Below are 21,475 nucleotides of genomic sequence, written 5' to 3'. Positions count from 1 at the left end.
GGTCCTATAGGTGGGCCCTAATCCAACATGACTGGAGTCCTTATAAGAAAATTGGGACACAAACAGGGACAAAGGGATGAACATGTAGAGACATGGGGAAAAGACACAGCATCTACAAGCCAAGGAGACAGGTCATAGAAGAAACTAACCTTGCCTACGTCTTGGTCTTGGTTGGACTTCTAGTTTCCAGAACTGTGAGAAAATTAATTTCTAATGTTTAAGATCCCCAGTCTGTGGTACTTTGTTAGGACAGCCCCAGCAAACTAATACAGTCCTAGTGGGTCACTAAATAACTACAGAATGTACTGGGTGTTTAAATACTGTTCTGAAATATATAATGCAAATATTTTGGCAGGAATACTGCTATGCTCTAAACATAAGTGTTTCATCCATTTTTGGAATCCATGTTAAAAGAAAAATAAAGTAAAATAGAAGGCAACCCAAGCATATGAACTGGAACATTAGGAAGAGAAGCTAAAAGGCTATTTGATACACCATGAAGATTTGATTTAGCCATTGTTTCTTAGCTTTGGCACTGGAAACTGGTTTCAGGTATTTCCTCCTCCTATAGAGAGAATCTCAGGTAAGTCTAATGAAAAGAAATTTAAATAAGACATAAAGAAACAGGGATGCCTGAGTGGTACAGTCAGCTAAGTGTTCAATTCTTGATCTCGGCTCAGGTCATGATCTCATGGTTGTGAGTTCAAGCCCAGCATCAGGCTGTGCACTGATGGCCCAGAGCCTGCTTGGGATTCTGTATCCCCTTCTCTCTGCCCTTCCCCCACTTGTGGGCACACGTGTATGCTCTCTCTCAAAATAAATAAATTAATTAAAAAATATTTTTTAAAAGACATAAAGAAACATTTCCTAGCATTTCCTAAATATTTTTAAAACATTTAAAAGGTTTAAATGTTTTAAATATTTTAAAACATTTAAAAGGTTTAAATGGCTGGGTGGCTTAGTCAGCTAAGCATCTGACTCTTGATCTCAGGGTCATGAGTTCAAGCTCAGCACTGAGCTTTATGCTAGGCATGGAGCCTACTTAATAGCACAAAAAACTTAAGACAACATTGCTATGTTTTATATGCAGGTGTTATGAAAATCATATTTTGAAGGGCCTTTTAAATATAAAGTAGGTAACACTCTTGCTGGGTGGTTTGGTTACAAGGGGCTACACAGATTATTCTTTTGAAAGGCCACAAATCTGCTATATACAACTAAGTTTCTCCCTGCCAAGAGCATATCAGTTCCACAGAGATTTGGTCCAGTGGGCCCTGGGTGCATAATGAGATTCACAGATCTGAACCTCGCAAAGGTTCTTTCATTTTTTTTCAAAATTTCATTTTTTAAAAGCAATCTATACACCCAAGGTGGAGCTCAAACTTAACAACACTGAGATCAAGAGTCACATGCTCTTCCACTTGAGCCAGCCGGGTGTCTCTCATAAGGGTTCTTTCAAAACAGAGACTCCTACTCCCCAGGTCACACCAGCCTACATGACAAACAAAAGTTTGGCCTTCTGCTTATTTATTTATTTATTTTTAATTTTAACTAGTAAATGTGGCAATGCCAATACAGCTGTGGAAATGCAGGCTGTGCCCTATTTTGCTTTATGCGTCACCAAGAAGACTGCCACCTCAATTCTGATCCAAAGTTTTTACGTAACGATGCAGTGAATAAAAGACACAGCTTGATTTTCAAATGCTGGGCAGGGCCAGTGGTGGGGCTAACTGGAAAATAATATTGTTTTGAGCCATTTTATTGTTACTGAAAGAAAATACATGTAAGCTATCAGGCATATACAATGTCCTAATGCACGTTCACTAAGCTTTCAGAGAGTCTTATTAGCATTTGGGGGGAATCTTAAATTTCATTTAGTACAGTTTCTCACACAAGAAGAAAACCTTTTTGTAAACACCTATGATTGTTTCTTTATGAATTCGTCCAATATTGGGGGAGCTTGCTACTCCTAAACTACGATTTTCAGTAAACAAACATTTACTAGAGTTTCCTCATATTGGGAGAAAATCTGCATCCTTAGACTTTGTTCCTATGGTCCCAGTTTAGTCCCAAGGTTTAGTACATAAAAACCAAATTTAGAAGTACGTGTAATAGGTTATACAAGCAAAATGAGCAGCTGAGAAATGGACACATATACAAGCTATTCAAGTAAAATGCAAATTGAATGTGCATGGTTAAACTTTTCAGAACCAACAGAAACTTGTGATACTGCTGAAGTAAGGACTGGGAGGCTGATTATAATGTATATAAGCCTCTAAACAGGGAGGGCCACTATACTAACTTAAAAATGTTGAGACTTGACATTAATCTGCTGAGAAGGGTTGAGGTTGGTGTGATACTGCAAGTTCCACAGCTGGTGGGGAAAGAGTAGACCTTGGGTCAAGGATTTGAGAACAAGTGCTTTATTTGGGGAGGTGACTCCAGGAAGCACCAGTAGGGTGGTAAGGAAGAGAGAAAGGGAAGAAAAGGCAGTTAGTAAACACATGTCATTACACAGATTACCACTGTGGAATGCTGGAACTGAATCCCATGGAACAACTCTGGGAAACCGTATAAAACTAATGTCTCAGAGTTATCCCACCTGAGAAATGAGAGAACTGGGGTATTTATACCCCAACTCCTGGCAGTTGTATAAAAATAAATGTTTCCACAGCTGGTGGGAAAAGACTAGACAAGCAGCGTCCTGGTGTGGATTCCCTCAGAAGCAGACCTTGAGTCAAGGATTCCAGTATAATTATTTACTTGGAAGTTGAATGACAAAAGAGGTACAGGGGGTAGGGATGTAAGACAGGGAAGCAGAAGCCGCTCCAGGAGTGCTAATTTCCTGGCACTTCCAGCCTGCCTCTTGCATGGGGCAGAGTGGCCTCCCACAGTTCTGGCAAATCCTACAGACACACAGGTGAAGACTGCAGCACATGGAAGTTGTCCAGAGCATAATCACACACACATGCACACACACACACACACACACACACACACACACACACACCCCTTAGGTAAATTGATGGGCCACTGAGAACTCATTAAAGTGATAACTCATTACATAATGTGTTAAAGTGAAGAAAACTGACCATGTATCCAGTGTCGTAGACACACCATTGGAGTTTACAGTCAAAGCCATCCAAGATAAAAAGACACCTTGCCAAGGAGAGTGCGCTAGGGCTGGGTTCTGGGCCCATCTGCCCCTGATGAGCTTTAAAACCTTGCATGAGCTTGGACAGGTATAAAAAGGAAACACTGTCACCCATCCTAGTCTCCTATGTCAAGTTATGGGGATAAAATGAGATAATATATTTGACAATCCTTTGAAAAGTAAAAAGTACTAAACAAAATACGACATATAAGGCACAATGATGTGTGCTCATTTGAAACAAGAATTTTAGTTCATATTTTAGAGAAATTATTTCTTTTAACTTGAGACTTTCATCAGAAAAACAATGAACACTATAGATCATAGCACATTTAGAATTTTCTCTGGAGCCTCATTCTTTGTTGTTGTTGAAGGATGATGGCAGCAAAATGTGTTGATGACTCTTTTCTTACATATAATAAGCTGCTGATGATTTGTGAATCCATCCCTGAGTTATTTGGAAGCCTATAATAATGCTCCCTGATGACAATTTCATAATCATCTTTGTATCAGTGAACATAAAGCTGGATTTTCAAAAATAAACAAGGTACAGAAGATAACAAGAGAAGTTTTCCTATTTCTTTTAGATAAATAAATTTAAGTAAAAATATTAAAGGTGGTAGAGAGGAGTAGGACTTCCTTTAGCTTCCATCTCTCTGTGGGCTTTATGGTGTATGTTTTAAAGTCCAGGGTTTGGGGCACCTGGGTGGCTCAGTCGGTTAAGCGTCTGACTTCGGCAGAGGTCATGATCTTGCGGTTTGTGGGGTCAAACCCTGCATCCAGCTCTGTGCTGACAGCTCAGACCCTGGAGCCTGCTTTAGATTCTGTGTCTCCCTCTCTCTCTGCCCCTCCCCCACTCACGCTTTTTGTCTCTCTCTCTCTCTCTCTCTCAAAAATAAATAAATATTTAAAAAAATAAAGTCTGGGGTTCAGCCTAAATTTTAAATTTTGTTCTCCCCATAAACTTTCTAAAATAAGAATTTTTCATTCATTCTATGTATAGAATATCGGTAGCCTCAGGGCTATTCAGGAAAACACTGGAAAGGACTTTATCTTTTTAACCTGTTTTTTTATAACAATAATAGTCACAGGCAGACATAAAAACAACAAATTTTTTTGAGGATTTACTCTGCTTGGCACTGAGCTAAGCACATAATGTAGATTCTAACATTTAATCCTCCCAACAACTTTTTAGGTTAGATACTACTTATATCTCCATTTTATAAATGAAAAAATGGAGCTATAAAGCCTATTTAATGCTGCCTTTGAGAAGAATTTATGCACTTGAAAGTGACAGACAACTTATGGTTCAGCATTGTCTCATGCAGCAAAGTTCATCAGAACACTCCAGTATCTCTTTGCTGAGAAGCACAGGCAATCCAGCCTTCACTATTAAAAAATAATGGCCTCAAATCTTTCTTTTGGGAAGAGTGTTGTTGTCAGTACAAAGAGGAAACACCTCTCCATCTGTGGCTCTGTAAGTTCTCTGTAATGAGTGTGAACATTCAGATAAGCTCCATACATCCATGTGCTTGGTTTCCCATTGAGGGCCAAAGATCAGCCAGAGAGACAACTGCCATTGTTGTACACTGACAAGTCCTTTGCCACCACCCAGTGTGTTCTTCTTCCTATTTTTAAACAATCTTAGTATCATCTTTCAGACATGACAAAGCAGAGCAATTCAAAATGCCCTGATTTTAATCTTGGAAGACTCAAGTAGGTGAAAGTCCAGTTGCAAAGAAATAACTATCACTAACAATGATGGTCAACATTTACTGAGCACTGAGTCTGCTCAAGACAGAGTAAAGCCCTTGACATGAGTAATCTCAGTGAAACTTCACAACTCACCTATGTGGAAAGTATTAATATTATTCCTATTTTACAAAGGAAGAAACCCAGGCTTAGAGAAATGAATTAACATACTCTGCATCTATCTGATTTAAGAATGGAAACACTTTACCTGCAAGGATACCCAAAGATGCAGCAAGACCTCATCAAATACCAAAGTCTGAGATTATTTAACTTTACTTCGTGAAGACCTTGATACAACAATATTTTAAAATCATTTTAAATCATATGGCTTGGGGCGCCCAAGTGGCCCAGTCGGTTAAGCGTCTGACTTTGGCTCATGTCATGATCTTGCGATCTGTGAGTTCAAGCCCCGCGCCGGGCTCTGTGCTGATAGCTCAGAGCCTGGAGCCTGCTTCAGATTCTGTGTCTCTCTCTCTGCCCCTCCCCCACTCATGCTCTGTTTCTCTCTGTCTCAAAAATAAATAAACGTTAAAAAAATTAAATCATATGGCTAGAAATAATTTAAGCAAGTTAAAAATGACTATTTGCAATAGACCCATAATATATAATAGTTTGTCAAAGACACAAACACAAAAGCACTGATGGGTGGGATTAAAACTTAAAAGCATATGGAACTTCTCAAGTTATTGACTTGAAAAAAACATTATATTTTGGTGTGTGTGTGTGTGTGTGTGTGTGTGTGTGTGTGTGTGTAAAATGCTGAAATACTCCAATTATTTCACAACGAACATTCTGAATTTAGGGAACCTTAAGCTATAGGGCCATCACGTCAAACTATACCTGTGCACTTCCGACCATCTGTGCTCACAGATATGTGCACTGGATTTCATTAACCATGGGAACCATACCTTAAAGGGGACTGGAAAAGGAGATATCAAAGAAGCCATCTAGTCCCATCACTCGTCAAAAGGCACAGTTGTGTAGAAGGCATGGATTTAATTCCTGACCCGTTCCTGTGATAGCCACTGTACCTTCACTTCCTTCAGTACTTAGCTCTGGAGGTGGGTGCAGAACATCATCAGGATGTGGAACGCAGAGTCCATGGAAGGGCCCCAAGTCAAAGCACTCATGCAGAAGCTGCATGTTCACTCTTGAGCACACACTCATGAACCCGACAGCTACACCTTCCACCTGAAACATCCAAAACATCTCATTACTCTATCAGACTGCAAATGAATTCTCATCATGAAACTGCCATGAGCCCACAGCACGTCGGGACAGTCGGTAACTTGGCAGGCACTTTGAAATATTTAAGGAAGCGAGAAGTATCTTTCTTTAGAAGCTCTAGTGTCTAGAACAATGCATGGCCCCCACAACATGCTCCAAAAAACATCCAATGAATGACCACTGTGGACAATCGTAGAATGGATACATAACTTCAGGAAGTTGCTAGAGTTCTTGAGGGAAAGAACATGTACCCTCTTTGCCCAGGGAGTGCCCCCAACCTGCCCCATATCCTTTTTATTATGCCACTGCAAGCCCAGCCTTCCTGTCCACTTTCTTCCCCTTCACAATGCACAGTCTTGGTAAGATTAGCCATTGTTCCAGTGTCCATCCAATTGACCCTTGATTTAGAGATGTTCATGGTCACCTACTCTTTATCAGACTGGAACTTTGATTTTCTTGAATTTATTCATTTATTTGGCTGGATGGTCTCATGGGGAGGAGACTCGAGGCCAGAGGTTTGGTAGGGATATTTAAGTGAGGTAAACTTGCAACACTGGTTCACCGTGTGGGTCTGATTTGCAAATACATCACCTCCTAGCATCCTAACAGATAACTAGTTCTCAACCTTGGTCTCATGATTTTAGACCTCTGATAAGGAGTATACAGATGGGAAGATAAGTGTGACAATGTGATATAACAAGAAATACATATTTGGTCTTCATCCCTGGTTCCTGGCACAAAGCCCCTAAAACACTTGTAATTTCCTGAGAGAAGGGTCTTTTGTTTTTCCTAATAAGCTCCTTTCAGTAATACCTGTTTATGCTAATGAGGTGACTCCTGGAGACCAGGAGCTGATTGTCAGAAAAAACAAGTATGTGATTGATTACAGGGTTGGAACTTTCAGCCCCACCCTCTGACCTCTGGAGAGGGGACAGTGGCTCCAGATTGAGTACAGTCACCAATGGCCAATGGTATATATAATCAATCATTAAGGGAACCACCATAAAAACCCCTACACAGTGGGAATCAGGAGTTTCTGGGCTGGTGAACACATAGAAGTGCTGGGAGTTGACATGCCCAGAGATGACATAGAAACTCAGGGCTCTTTCCCCTGCACCTTGCTGTATGCGTCTCTTCCATCTGGCTGTTCCTGAGCTGTATCCTTTATAACAAACTGGAAATAGTAAGTAAAGTCTTTCCCTGAGTTCTTTGAGCCATTCTAGCAAATTACTGACCCCAAGGAAGGGGGTGTGGGAACCCCTAATTAATAGCCAGACAGTTAGAAGTCCAGGTGACACCCTGGGACTTGTGACTGGCATCTGAAGTGGAGGCAGTCTTGCGGGCCTGAGACCTTACCCCGTGAGGTCCACACCAACTCCACATAATGTCAGAATTGAATTATAGGACACCCACTCAGTATCTAGGGAGATGAAAAATTGGTTGGTGTAAGCAAAACCCTACATATTTGGTATTAGAAGTGTTATGAGTCGAGAAAACAAGTTATCTCCTTTTTACAAAATTCTTTAAAATGTTTATTCAGTTTTTGAGAGAGAGACAGCACGAGTAGGGGAGGGGCAGAGAGAGAGAGGGAGACACGGAATCCAAAGCAGGCTCCAGGCCTCTGAGTTGTCAGCACAGAGCCCAACACAGGGCTCAAACCCACAAACTAACTGCGAGATCATGACCTGAGCAGAAGTCAGCCCCTTAACCGACTGAGCCACCCAGGTGCCTTAAGAAAACAAGTTATCTCCTAATGAGTAATTAGCTGATCTGCACCTATTATTGGTACTGATACAAATTAAAGAAATTTAATTCTATCACAGTCTGCATTGAGAGATATATGTGACTGAAATTCTTTACGAGGTCCCTTCAATAATTCTGAATGTCATACTTCCCTGCAAGAAAAACATTTAAAATTTTAAAAGAAAACAAGAGAGAATGCATAGTTCTTTACTTAACTAATCCTTCTATGATAATTATTGTTATATATATATATATATATATATATACACACATACACACACACATAAACATATATATATCAAATTGCCATGTTTTACGTCTTAAACTTATACAATGTTATGTATCAATTATATCTCAATAAAATTAGAAAAAAGAGAAAACTAAATTGTACATAAATAACTCCTCCTATTAACTATAACGTGGGTTTTAAGCAAATTCTGGTTGACTGATGAGACTGACAGGTCTTGTAGAAACCAGCATTATTAGGTCCTACCCTTCAAGCACTTAGGCTGTATTTCTTGAGACAACCATTCCAGGCAGGAAGCAGAAGAACTCATCATAGGCATTCCCTAGTCCCAAGAATGTAGCATCTTCCCGTAAATGTCAGTCAGAGAAAATGGTTAATATTTTAACCTACTGAAGCACAAAATTAAGCTACAATAATGCTCAGTCTTCCACATGACGCACAGAAAAAATTAGGCATTAAACTATTTGTTCTCAAATGTGTCTTCTAGTTGAAAGTCATTTGTTTTCAAACATGTGTTTGAAAAATAAATGTGACTGCCTTTGTTTTCTCCCTAATGCTGAAATACAAGAGAAATTCTTAAAAATTAATTTTTCCATGCATACTCCTTTCTTTAGAGCCGCCCCCCCCCCCACAATGATACTAGCTGTACAAGGCTGGATTTACACAGCTGTCTTATAAAGCCATCGACACTTTAATAAAAGTCCAAAATAAACATTTTAATTTTTTTCCCAAATAACAAGTGATTGTTTGTCTTGTTTGCACTCATGAACAAAGGCTGCGTAGCCACAGTTGTCTGGCTTCTCTGTAATTTTAGGCCCAAGACTCAGCAGACGCTGATTAACCAATCCATCTACCATATGTGCAGAAAGAGACGGCCAGCCTCACTCTCGGCAGGGAAAATTGGCATCCATCTTGGTTCACATGGAGATGTCCTTCTAATCTACAGCCACGCTGGCGCAACGAAACTTCGATGGCCTAAAATACCTTTCGCTGGCTTCACGGCGAGCTGCATGTGCATGATAAGAATGTATTATTTATAAGACTGCTGTTAGTAATGAGCTATTACACTAATGGCTCATTGTGTTTGGAATTTGATTTCAAATGGCATGGATCACACATTCTGATGAAAATGAGAAAAAACATGTTTTGCCATTAGGAACAAAGATGTAATGTTCTCCAATTCTACAACCTGTTATATTCCCATCATTCATCCCGGGTTGTGACAATCCATAAAAGTTCACAATTATGAACCACGACCGAGCAAGGACATATTGTGGAAATGTCTTCTCTTTCCTTTGAGTTTCTTTCAAATAACTAGTCAGATTTGATAAACACCATTCTCAAATATGAATTTTTGGGAGTATTCAAATGCATCTTTGTGAGTATGTGTTTTCTGGAAAAATAGATTCAACGAACTTTCTTTACTTGAACCATGAAAAGCCATTGATTATTGACTGCTATTAATCCTCCAGGTGACAGAGGTTACTTTCCACCACAAAGGTGTCTTCAATTATCTCATATGAAAGGAGAAAAACTGAAAGTTTTGTTTATTGTTTTTGTTTTTCCTGTGAGGATATACACGATGATACATTAAGCTCTGACTGCTAGAAACTCCAATGTGCAGTGGCCTTCTCTTCACAAGCAAGTCCATTAGAGACATGTGTGCACTGTACCATTCATGCTTCCTTCTAAAAAGCCCTATGGTCACTCATCCCTTTTGGGTGACAGTACTTCAGAGGGAGGGTGCCCTTACTGTGACCACTGCCAGCTTTGATCTCCTCTGCCTGATGCCAACGGCAGGGCTGAGCTGGCAGGCTCTGCCCACCTGCAGGTCAGTGGCGCCTACTCGGACCACTGCTGTCCATGCTGTGGATGATGCCAAAGCAGACGTTCTGCCCATCTGTCTCTAGGAGCCGCCCTTGGCCTCCAACCACCCTTCCCTGAAATCTCAGTTTGGAGTAAACACCAGATGTCAAGGTAAGCCAGGATAAAGTTATGAAAGGCAACTTGCAGCAAAGTGAACTCAAAACTCCTCGAAAGTAGCTATCAAGCCAAAGAAAGCTGCACAGTTAAAAACCTTTAGTCCAGAGTTTCCTACATGGCACAACCATAGCTCCCAGGTATTCTATGCACATGGCCTGTAACCACCATGGGCTGGTGTGGAAAGGGACAGACTTGATGCACTCTGTTCTGTTAACTCTAGTCAATTGTAGTCACACACAAGCATGCTGTGCTGCTCGTAAATTCTCAATTAGCAATCGGGGACAAAAGCCCCAATTTATCATTTGCCAATCTCTGTGTTGCAAATATTCCCATGGTGGCCAATTTTTAAAATGTTTTCTCTTCCTTCCTTCCTTCCTTCCTTCCTTCCTTCCCTCCCTCCCTCCCTCCCTCTTTCCTTCCTTCCTTCCTTCCTTCCTTCCTTCCTTCCTTCCTTCCTTCCTTCCTATCTCTCTCTCTCTTTCTTTTGAGAGGGGGAGAGAGAGAGAGATGGGGAGGGGCAGAGAGAGAGAATCCCAAGCAGGCTCCACACTATCATTGTAGAGCCTAATGTGGAGCTTGAATTCTCAACTGTGAGATCACGACCTAAGCTGAAATCAAGAGCTGGATGCTTAACCAACTGAGCCACCCAGGCACCGCCCCCCCCAACCCCCGCCTCCATTGTGGCCAATTTTAAGCCACCAATGTGATGTCACTGAACAGGAAGTTGGGAAAAGATGCTCAGTAGCCACTATTATATAGTATTTCTACCAGAGAGACCCTAGACATAAGTAATCTCAAGACCAAAGATAATAAAATAATTAGGAAGTGGTGAGTGTTGAGTAGTTATTGTTTTTTAGTGTAACTTATTACATTGCAAGTTTATATAATTTAATTTTTAATAATGCCTGTGTTTAACAACCAGTTTAAAAAGTTCTTGAAGATTTAACACTTGGCTCTTGTAAGCCAGAATGAACTAGTTCCCATATACCACTGCCTGCAGGGCCAGCAGAAGGAAGTCCAGGTGGTTGGGAGAAGGGTCCAGGAAGCAGGTGGGCAGGGAGTAACAGCACTAATCTTGAACTCAGAAAAGCTTAAGACACCAGATATGGCTCAGTAGAGACTAGGGATGTGTTCCCAGATCCTAGGCTGGCTTCCTCCTTGTGAGAGTCCTGCTTCTGCCCTTCCATTTAAAGATCGAGGTCCATGGTCTAATCTCCACAGAACATGAAGTGTCTGATGTCTGATATAACATGGCCTCTCAGAAACTGGGCTGGACTCCATTTGCCTCTTTAGAGACACCGAAGGATCCTTGCAGGGTTGACACTACAGTTTTCAGCCTGAAACTTTGCTCTGATGTTTACATGCACTGCAAATGTGTGACATGTGACTAGAGAGGGAAAGAATGTGGGGGTAGTTGCTGCAGCTGCTCTTCACAAGCCCTAACACAAATCAACAAGAGCCAAAGTATGGAAAGAGCCCAAATGTCCATCAACTGATGAATGGATGAAGAAGATGTGGTTTATATATACAGTGGAATACTACTTGGCGATGAGAAAGAATGAAATCTGGCCGTTTGCAGCAATGTGGATGGAGCTGGACAGGGCTATGCTAAGTGAAATAAGTCAGGCAGAGAAAGACAGATACCATATGCTTTCACTCATATGTGGATCTTGAGAAGCTTAACAGAAGACCATAGGGGAAGGGAAGGGGGAAAAAATAGTTTCAAACAGAGAGGGAGACAAATCATAAGAGACTCTTTTTTTTTATTATTTATTTTTTTTTTAATTTTTTTTTTAACGTTTATTTATTTTTGGGACAGAGAGAGACAGAGCATGAACGGGGGAGGGGCAGAGAGAGAGGGAGACACAGAATCGGAAGCAGGCTCCAGGCTCTGAGCCATCAGCCCAGAGCCTGACGCGGGGCTCGAACTCACGGACCGTGAGATCGTGACCTGAGCTGAGGTCGGATGCTCAACCGACTGAGTCACCCAGGCGCCCCCATAAGAGACTCTTAAATACAGAGAACAAACTAAGGGTTGACAGGGAGGTGCTGGGTGGGTGATGGGCATGGAGGAGGGCACTTGTTGGGATGAGCACTGGTGTTGCATGTAAGTGATGAATCATGGGAATCTACTCCTGAGGCCAAGAGCACACTGTATACACTGTATCTTAGCTAACTTGACAATAAATTATATTAAAAACAACAACAACAACAACAACAACAACAACAAAACAAATTATCTGGGTTGAAACTGGCACCTTAAAACCAAAGAATTAAAAGCCTTCTCCAGAGTGATGTCACCATCACAGTGGCATAAGGATGTCCATCATTTTTGTCCCCAAGCTCAACAGCAAACACTTGGCATCCATCCATGAACAAAAGGGCCTTTGAGGGAGCTCTGGGATCCAGCACCATACCCCAGGGACCTGGAAGAGTCTTGCCCACTGTGCATGAGGAAATAGGCAGACAGACCTCAGTGTTCACTGTGAACCCTGTGAACTGCGAACTGGCTCCAGCCCATCTTGGCCATGGTCCAGAAGCCCTTGGAGAATAGGGACTTAGACAATCACTTACAGAGGAGAGAGTCTTTGTAAAAGCACAATTTCCAGAGAAGTTCCAGGACTCCACTGAAGCAAAAAAGTATGAGTTTGGATGTGCCGGAGTGAAAAAGAGGAACAGTTTGACCTTACCCATGTCACCCATCCCCCAATGAGGCACAGCTTAGGGGCATTAAAGATCTTCCTTGGCCCATGGTTTATCCAGTGAGAAAAAGGGAGTAAGTGTGAGTAAGCACCCAGCCTCCCCAGCTGTGTGGGATGCTTCCAAAGGGGCTCATTTCTCTTTCACCTCATCCAGAGTACTTAATCGGGAGCTCCATGACTGGGGTGGGTTGGGTGGGAGAAAGAGGCTGGGGAGAGCAGCAAATAGTACTCTTGGAGGGCAATAAAGAGACATGGTTCCTAACTGCACTGTGAATTCCATCAAGAAGCCTGCCCACAAACTTCTGGGAACACCCTTCCCACAAAACCCCTCAACTGGCTCACAAGCACTCCCAGCTCCCCTTGTGCCTCACCCACATGTCATCCCACCCCGTGGCCAGTTCCTGTGCATGCTCCTGACAGCACCATGAGCAGACATTAGCAGATGGCTGGTGAGGACCACAGAAAAGCAGTCATATCTGTGGCCAGAGAGAGACGACAAACTTGAGCTGCTACCTTTGGCAAAGTAAAAGAAAGACTGTCAGCACTCAAGCCTGGTACTTTGCAAGATCCAGAAAATGCATACAAACTTAAGAAATGTGCCACAAAAGGGAGCAAGATGGGTGGAGCAGATGTATCCATAGAAGATCTAAGAACCCCTCAGGATCTCTAGCAGGGCTGACAGAGGTATGTCTCCTCTGAAGAAAGCAAACACTGGAGGAGGTAACCACTACTTCAAATGTGAAAACAGTAATGCAAAACTCCAAGAAACATGAGAAAATCAAGAAAGTGACATCACCAAAGGATCACAATAATTTTCCTGAACCAAACTCAAAGACATGGAGGTCTCTACCTTACCAGATAAAGAATTCAAAATAGCTGTTTTAAGGAAACTCAAAGAGCAGCAAAAAAAGAAAACAAAACACAAAAAGAGAATTCAATGAAGTCAGGAAAATGATACACAAACAAAATAAGAAGTTTAACAAAGAGACAGAAATCATAGAAAAGAACCAAACAAACTCTAGAGCTGGAGAATGAAACAAAGAAAAGAACAATATGCAACAGAGATCATCAGCACCAGACTTGGTGAAGGAGAGGAAAGAACCCATGAGATTGAAGACAGGATCTCTGAAATTATCAGTTCAGAGAAAAACAAAGAAAAAAGAATGAAAGAAAAAAGGAAAGCCTATATAATCTGTAGGATATCATTAAAGGGACCAATTGGCAAATCACTTCAGTTCTAGAAGGAGAAAGAGGGAGAGGGGACAGAAAGATTTTTTAAGTGATGGCTGAAAACATGCCAAATTTGAGTAAAGATTTGGATATCCATAATAAACCTCTCAAAAATCAAAGACATAGATGTAGCAAGAGATAAAAAGCTTATAACTTACAAGGAAACCCCATAAAGCTACCAGAGGACTTCTTAGCAGAAGCCTTACAGCCAGGGGAGAGGGAGATGATATATTAAAAGTGCTGAAAGAAAAAAAAACTGCCAACCAGAATACTTTACCTTCAAAGCTGTCCTTCAGAAATGAAGGCTAAAAGGAGACTTATTCAGATGGACAAAACATGAGGGAGTTCACCACTAGACCTGCTTTATAACAATACTGAAAGGAGTTCTTCAAAGCTGAAATGAACACGAATTAGTTGCATGAAACCATATGGAAATAAACAACACACTGGTAAAAGTAAGTATGTTGTCAAATTCAGAATACTCATACTGTAATATAGTGGAATGTGAACCATTTAACTCCAGTAAAAAGGTTAAAGGAGAAAGTATTAAAACTAACTATAGCTCTAATAATTTATTAACGAATGTACAATATACACACATACAGCTGGCAAACAGACACATGAAAAGATGTCCAACCTCACTAGTCATCAGGGAACAGCAGATCAAAACCACAGTGAACTATCACTTTATACCTGTCAGAATGGCTAGAATCAAAAAGACAAGTAAAAATAGGGGGACAAAACAGAAGAGACTCATAAATATGGAGAACAAACTGAGGGTTACTGGAGGGGTTGCGGGAGGGGGGATGGGCTAAATGGGTAAGGGGCACTAAGGAATCTACTCCTGAAATCATTGTTGCACCATATGCTAATTTGGATGTAAATTTAAAAAAATAAAAAATTAAAATTAAAAAAAAAGAAGAAATAACAAGTGTCGGTGAGGATGTGGAGAAAAAGGAGCCCTCATGCACTGTTGACAGAAGTGCAGATTGGTACAGCCACCAAGGAAAACAGTATGGAGGTTCCTCAAAAAATGAAAAACAGAAATACCATATGATCCAGTAATTCCACTACTGGGCATTTACCCAAAGAAAATGAAAACACTAATTCAAAAAGATGTATGCATCACTACATTTATTACAGCATTATTTATAACAGCCAAGGTATGGAAGAAACCTGAGTGTCCATCAATAGACAAATGGATAAAGAATATATGGTATATATATACAATGGAGTATTACTCCACCATAAAAAGAATGAGATCTTGCCATTTGTGACATGGATGAAACTAGAGATTATATTATGCTATGTGAAATAAGTCAGACAGACAAAGATAAATACTGTACAATTTCACTTAAATGTGGAATCTAAAAAACAAGATAAATGAATAAACAAACAAAAAGCAAAAACAGACCCATAAATACAGACAACAAACTGATGGTTGCCAGAGTGGGGGTAATGAACAAAATGGGTAAAGGGGAGTGGGAGGTACAGGCTTCCAGTTATGGAATGATTTAGACATAGGGATAAAAGGTACAGCCAGGGAATATATAGTCAATGGTATTATGATACCATAGTATGGTGACAGATGATAACTACACTTGCTGTCACCATAGCATAACATACAGACTTGTCCAATCATGTTGCACACCTGAAACTAATGTGTGTCAACTATACTTCAATTAAAAAAAATGAGTACACAATGTAAAAAGAGGTAAGCTGTGATATCAAAAACATAAAGTGGGGGAGTTAAAGGGTAAAGTGTTACATATGATCTAAGTTAAGTTGTTAATAATGTAAAATATACTGCTAGAGCCAGGAGGCATTTTAGGTAAGTCTCATGGTAACCACAAAGCAAAAACCTATGGTAGATTCACAAAAGACAAACAAAAGGGAATCTAAGTGTATCACTACAAAAATTCATCAACTTATAAAGGAAGACAGCAAGAAAGAAAGAAAGGAACAAGGATACTACAAAAAAAAAAAAAAAAAAGCCAGAAAATAGTCAAGAAGATGCATCAGTAAGTCCTTAAGCTATCAATAATTACTCGAAATATAAATGAATTGTAGTCTCCAATCAAAAGACATAAAGTGGTTGAATGAATAAGAAAGACTCAACTACATGCTGCCTAAAAGAGACTCACTTCAGCTTTAAGAAAACATTCAGGCTCAAAGTGAAAAGAAGGAAAAAGATATTCCATGCAAGTGGAAACCAAGAGAGACCAGGGGTAGCTATACTTACACCAGACAAAAAGACTTTATGCCAAAAAAGAGTAACGAGAGACCAAGAAGGTCATTATATAAATGATAAAGGGGTCAATTTATCAAGAAGATATAACAATCATACATATATAAAAATTCAACATCAGACCACCTAAACATATTACGCGAATACTAAAAGATAAGAAGGGGAAAATAGGTGACAATAACAACAGTAGGGGACTTCAACACCCCCACTTTCAAAAATGGATGGAACATCCAGACAGAAAATCTACAAGAAAATGTTGGACTTAAACAATACTTTAGCCCAATGGACCTAACAGACATGCACAGAACATGCCATCCAACAGCAGCAGAATATACATTCTTCTCCAGCACACACAGAACATGCTTCAGGATTGATGATCATAAGTTAGTTCACAAAACAAGTCTTAGCACATTTAAGAAGACTGAAATCATACCAAGTATCTTTTCTAACCACGTTATAAAACTAAAAGTCCGTAGCATTTTGGACAATTCACAAATAAGTAGAAATAAAAAAACAAAACGAAACATTCCTGAACAACCATGTAGTTGTTCCAAAGAACAAGTTAAAAAGGAAATAAAAAATATCTTCAAAAAAACAAAAATGGAAAGACAATATACCAAAACCTATCGGATGTTGAAAAAGCCATTCTAGGAGGTAGATTTATAGCAATAAATGGCTATATCAAGAAAAAAAGATTGCAAATAAACAATTAAATTTACACCTCAAGGAACTTGGAAAAGGAGATCAAATTAAGTCCAAAGTTAGTAGAAGGTAGGAAATACAAAGATCAGAGCAGAAATAAATGAAATAGGCTAGAAAACAGTAGAAAATTTCAATGAAACTAAGAGTTGATTTTTGAAAAGTTAAACAAAATTGACAAACCTTCAACTAGACTAAGAAAAAAAAAGAGGACTCAAAGTCAGAAATGAGGGGCACATAGGTGGCTCAGTTTGTTAAGTGATCTTGATTTCAGCTCAGCTCATGATCTCACAGTTCATGGGTTTGAGCCCCACATCAGACTCTGCACTGACAGTGTGGATCCTGCTTGGGATTCTCTCTTTCTCTCCCTCTCTTCCTGCCCCCTTTCCACCTGTGTGCACATGTGCACTCTCTCTCTATAAATAAATAAATAAACAAACAAACATTAAGGAAAACAGAAATGAAATAGGAGACATTACAACTGGTAACAAAGAAATACAAAGGATCATAAGGATTACTATGAACAATTGTGTGGCAACAAATTGGACAACCTAGAATAAATGGATAAATTCTTAGAAACATACAACTTACCTAGACTGAATCATGAAGAAATGGAAAATATGAACAGACCAATAACAAGAGATTGAATCAGCAATCAAAAACCTCCTGACAAAGAAAAGCCCCAGACCAAATGGTTTCACAGGTAAATTCTACCAAATATTTAAAGAAGAATTGACACTGATCCTTCTCAAGCTTTTCCAAAAAATTAAGATGAGGGAATACTCCCAAACTCATTTTATGAACCAAACATTACCCTTATACCATAGCCAGGTAAGGACATTACAAGAAAAGAAAACTATACACCAATATCCCTGATGAATACACATAGGAAATTCTCAACAAAATATTAGGAAACTGGATTCAACAGCACATTAAAAAGAACATACACCATGATCAAGCAGGACTTATTCCTGTGAGGCAAGGATGGTTCAACATACACAAATCAGTAATTGTGATACACCACACTAATAGAAAAATAAAAATCATATGATCATCTCAATAGATGCAGAGAAAGCATCTGACAAAATATCACACCCCTTCATGATAAGAATGCTCAATAAATAGAATACAGTAGAAAAATGTTTCAATTAAATAAAGGCCATTTATGACAAGCCCATAACTAATATCATACTCAACAGTGAATGGTTAAAAGCTTTTCCTTGAAGATCAGGCACAGGACAAGGGTGCCACTCCTATTCAACATAAAACTGGAAGTCCTTGCCAGAGAAATCAAGCAAGAAAAAGAAATAAAAGGCATGTAAATTAGAAAGGAAGTAGTAAAACCGTCTGTTTGAAAATGATATGATCTTATATAGAGAAAATCCTAAAGACTCCACCAAAAAAACCGTTAGAACTGATAAACATATGCAGGAAAGTTGCAGGATACAAAACCAATGTACAGAAATCAGTTGCATTTCTATACACTAACAATAATATACCTGAAAAAGAAAGAAAATAAACCCATTTGCAATAGTATTAGAATTAATGTTGTTAAAATGTCCATACTACACAAAGCCATCTCTAGATTCAATGCAATCCCTACCAAAATTCCAATGGCACTTTTCACAGAAATAAAACAAACAGTCCTAAAATGTATATTGAACCACAAAAGACACCAAATAGCCAGAGCAATCCTGAGAAAGAAGAACAAAGCTGGAGGCATCACACTTTCTGATTTCAAATCATATTACAAAGCTGTAATAATCAAAACAGTATGATACCAGGATAAAAACAGACACAAAAGCAAGTGGAACAGAATCAAGAGCCCAGAAATAAACACCTGCGTATACAGGCAACTAATATGTAATAAGGGAGCCAAGAGTACTCAATGCAGAAATGATTGTCTCTTCAACAAACACTGTTGGGAAAACTGGTATCTACATGCAGAAGAGTGAAATTGGACCCCTATCTCAGACCACTCCCAATGTATCAAATACTTAAACATAATACCTGAAACTGTATAACTCCTAGAAGAAAACATAGGGAAGAAGCTCCTTGACACTGTTCTTGGCAACAATTTTTTGGATATGACATCAAAATCACTAATAAAAACAAATATTAATAAGCAATAAAAACAAAAATTAATAAGAAAGACTATACCAAACTAAAAAGCTTATGCACAGCAAAAGGAACAATCAACACAATAAAAAGGTGATCTACACAATGGGAGAAAGTATTTTATTTTTTTTTAAATTTTTTTTAATGTTTATTTATTTTTGAGACAGAGACAGAGCATGAACGGGGGAGGGTCAGAGAGAGAGGGAGACACAGAATCCGAAGCAGGCTCCAGGCTCTGAGCTGTCAGCACAGAGCCTGACGCGGGGCTCGAACTCACGGACCATGAGATCATGACCTGAGCCGAAGTCGGAGGCTTCACCGACTGAGCCACCCAGGCACCCCTGGGAGAAAGTATTTTAAATCATATACTGGAATATCAGATAAGGGGTTAATATCCAAAATATATAAAGAACTCATACAACTCAACGGGGGAAAAATGACCCAATTTAAAAATGGACAGAGAACCTAAATAGACATTTATTCCAAAGAATACATACAAATGGCCAACAGGTACATGAAAAGAGGCTCAACCTCACTAATCATCAGGAGATGAAAGTCAAAACCACAATGAGATACCCCTTACACCTATTAGGAAGGCTATCATCAAAAAGACAAGAGATAGCAGGCATTGGCAAGAATATGGAGAAAAAGTAACCCTCCTGGACCACCTGGCTGGCTCAGTAGGTAGAGTATGTGACTTGATCTCAAGGGTTGTGAGCTCAAGCCCTATGTTGGGTGCAGAGGTCACTTAAAAACAAAATCTTTAAAAAAAAAATGTAATCCCCATGCACTGTTGGTGGTAATGTAAATTGCTACAGCCAGTATGGAAAACAGTATGCAGGTTTCTCAAAAAAGTAAAAATAGAATTGCCATATGACCTAGCAATCCCACTTTTGGGGGTATATCCAAAGGAAACAAAAACAGGATCTTGAACAGATATCTGCACTCCCATGTTCATTGTAGCATTATTCACAATAGCCAAAATATGGAAACAACTTAAGTTTCCTTCAACAGATGAATGAATTTTAAAATGTGGTATATATGCATACAATGGAATATTATTTGGCCACAAGAAAGTAGGAAACCCTGCCATTTGCAACAACATGGGTGGACCGTGAAGGTATTATGCTAAGCCAAGTCAGAGAAAGGCAAATATTACACGATATCACTTAATATGGAATCTAGGGGCGCCTGGGTGGCTTGGTCGGTTAAGTGTCCGACTTCAGCTCAGGTCATGATCTCGCGGTCCGTGAGTTTGAGCCCCGCGTCAGGCTCTGGGCTGATGGCTCAGAGCCTGGAGCCTGTTTCCGATTCTGTGTCTCCGTCTCTCTCTGCCCCTCCCCTGTTCATGCTCTGTCTCTCTCTGTCTCAAAAATAAATAAGCATTAACAAAAATATGGAATCTAAAAAAGGAGAACACATAAAAACGGTAGAACTGTGGTTACCAGGGGTTAGGTGGTAAGTGAAATGGAAAGAAGTCGGTCAAAGGGCACAAAATTTCCAGTTATAAGATTAATAAGTTCTAGGGATCTAATGGACAGCATGGTGATTATAATTAACAATATTGTATTATATACTTGAAAGTTGCTAAAAGAGTGGATCTTAAACATTTTCACCACAAGAAAGTACTGGTAAGTATGTGACAATAAGGAGGTGTTAGCTAATGCTATGGTGGCAACTGTTTTGCAGTATATAAGTGTATCAACTCGACATGGTGTACATCTTTTTTTTTTTTAATGTTTATTTATTTTTGAGAGAGAGAGGTCACACACACATGCCACGGAGGGGCAGAGAGAGTGGGGCGGGAGGGTGGGGGGGACGGAAGATCCAAAGCGGGCTCTGTGCTGACAGCAGAGAGCCTGATATGAGGTTCTAATTCATGAACTGGGAGATCATGACCTGAGCTGAAGTCGGATGCTTAACTGACTAAGCCACCCAGGTGCCCCAAAATGGTATACATCTTAAACTTACACAGTGGTATATGTCAATTATATCTCAATAAAGCTGGAACAAATAAATAAAAACCTCCAAAAAACAAAGCCCTGACTAAACTGGGTTTGTCCATTTTGGTCATTCAAAGACCTGACTGGGGTCTGCGTGAATCATTACTTCTCAGTAGTTTGTTCTCATCATGTAAAGACGTAGTTTTCAAAATGGTGCTGCTGTGCCCAAATATTCCCTGACTCTTCCTTTTTCCATTAGCCTGAAGCTATAGGTTGAATGAAAATATACAAAAGCAAGTTCTTAAAGGAAAACGCAAAAAACTAAAAATGGAAAAAAAAAAAACCTTTTCAATGGGGAAGAAATAAATATTAGGGACTACTACCTCAGAATCTAACTTTAGGGCCAGTTCTCACCTTAAAAAACTAATGCCT

The 21,475-nt window shown here is 39.7% G+C and overlaps 1 protein-coding gene across 8 annotated transcripts in view; it reads right to left on the bottom strand.

Moving 5' to 3' along the window:
- Window positions 1-21,475, bottom strand: part of CFAP61 (cilia and flagella associated protein 61) — a 278,182-nt gene that overhangs the window by 216,007 nt on the left and 40,700 nt on the right. For all 8 annotated transcript variants that reach the window (XR_008289225.1, XM_053200304.1, XM_015071100.3 and 5 more), the window contains one exon: window positions 5,935-6,094. Coding sequence is in view for 7 of the 8 variants with exons in the window: in XM_053200304.1 (XP_053056279.1) it covers window positions 5,935-6,094 (160 nt within the window). In the remaining variant the exon portion in view is untranslated. The remainder of the gene's footprint in view (window positions 1-5,934; window positions 6,095-21,475) is intronic.

The sequence above is a fragment of the Acinonyx jubatus genome, chromosome A3, assembly GCF_027475565.1.
Source record: "Acinonyx jubatus isolate Ajub_Pintada_27869175 chromosome A3, VMU_Ajub_asm_v1.0, whole genome shotgun sequence".
In the NCBI taxonomy this organism is placed as follows: domain Eukaryota; kingdom Metazoa; phylum Chordata; class Mammalia; order Carnivora; family Felidae; genus Acinonyx; species Acinonyx jubatus.
The sequence above is the reverse complement of the archived record's forward strand: the minus strand, read 5'-3'. Positions and strand labels throughout refer to the sequence as shown.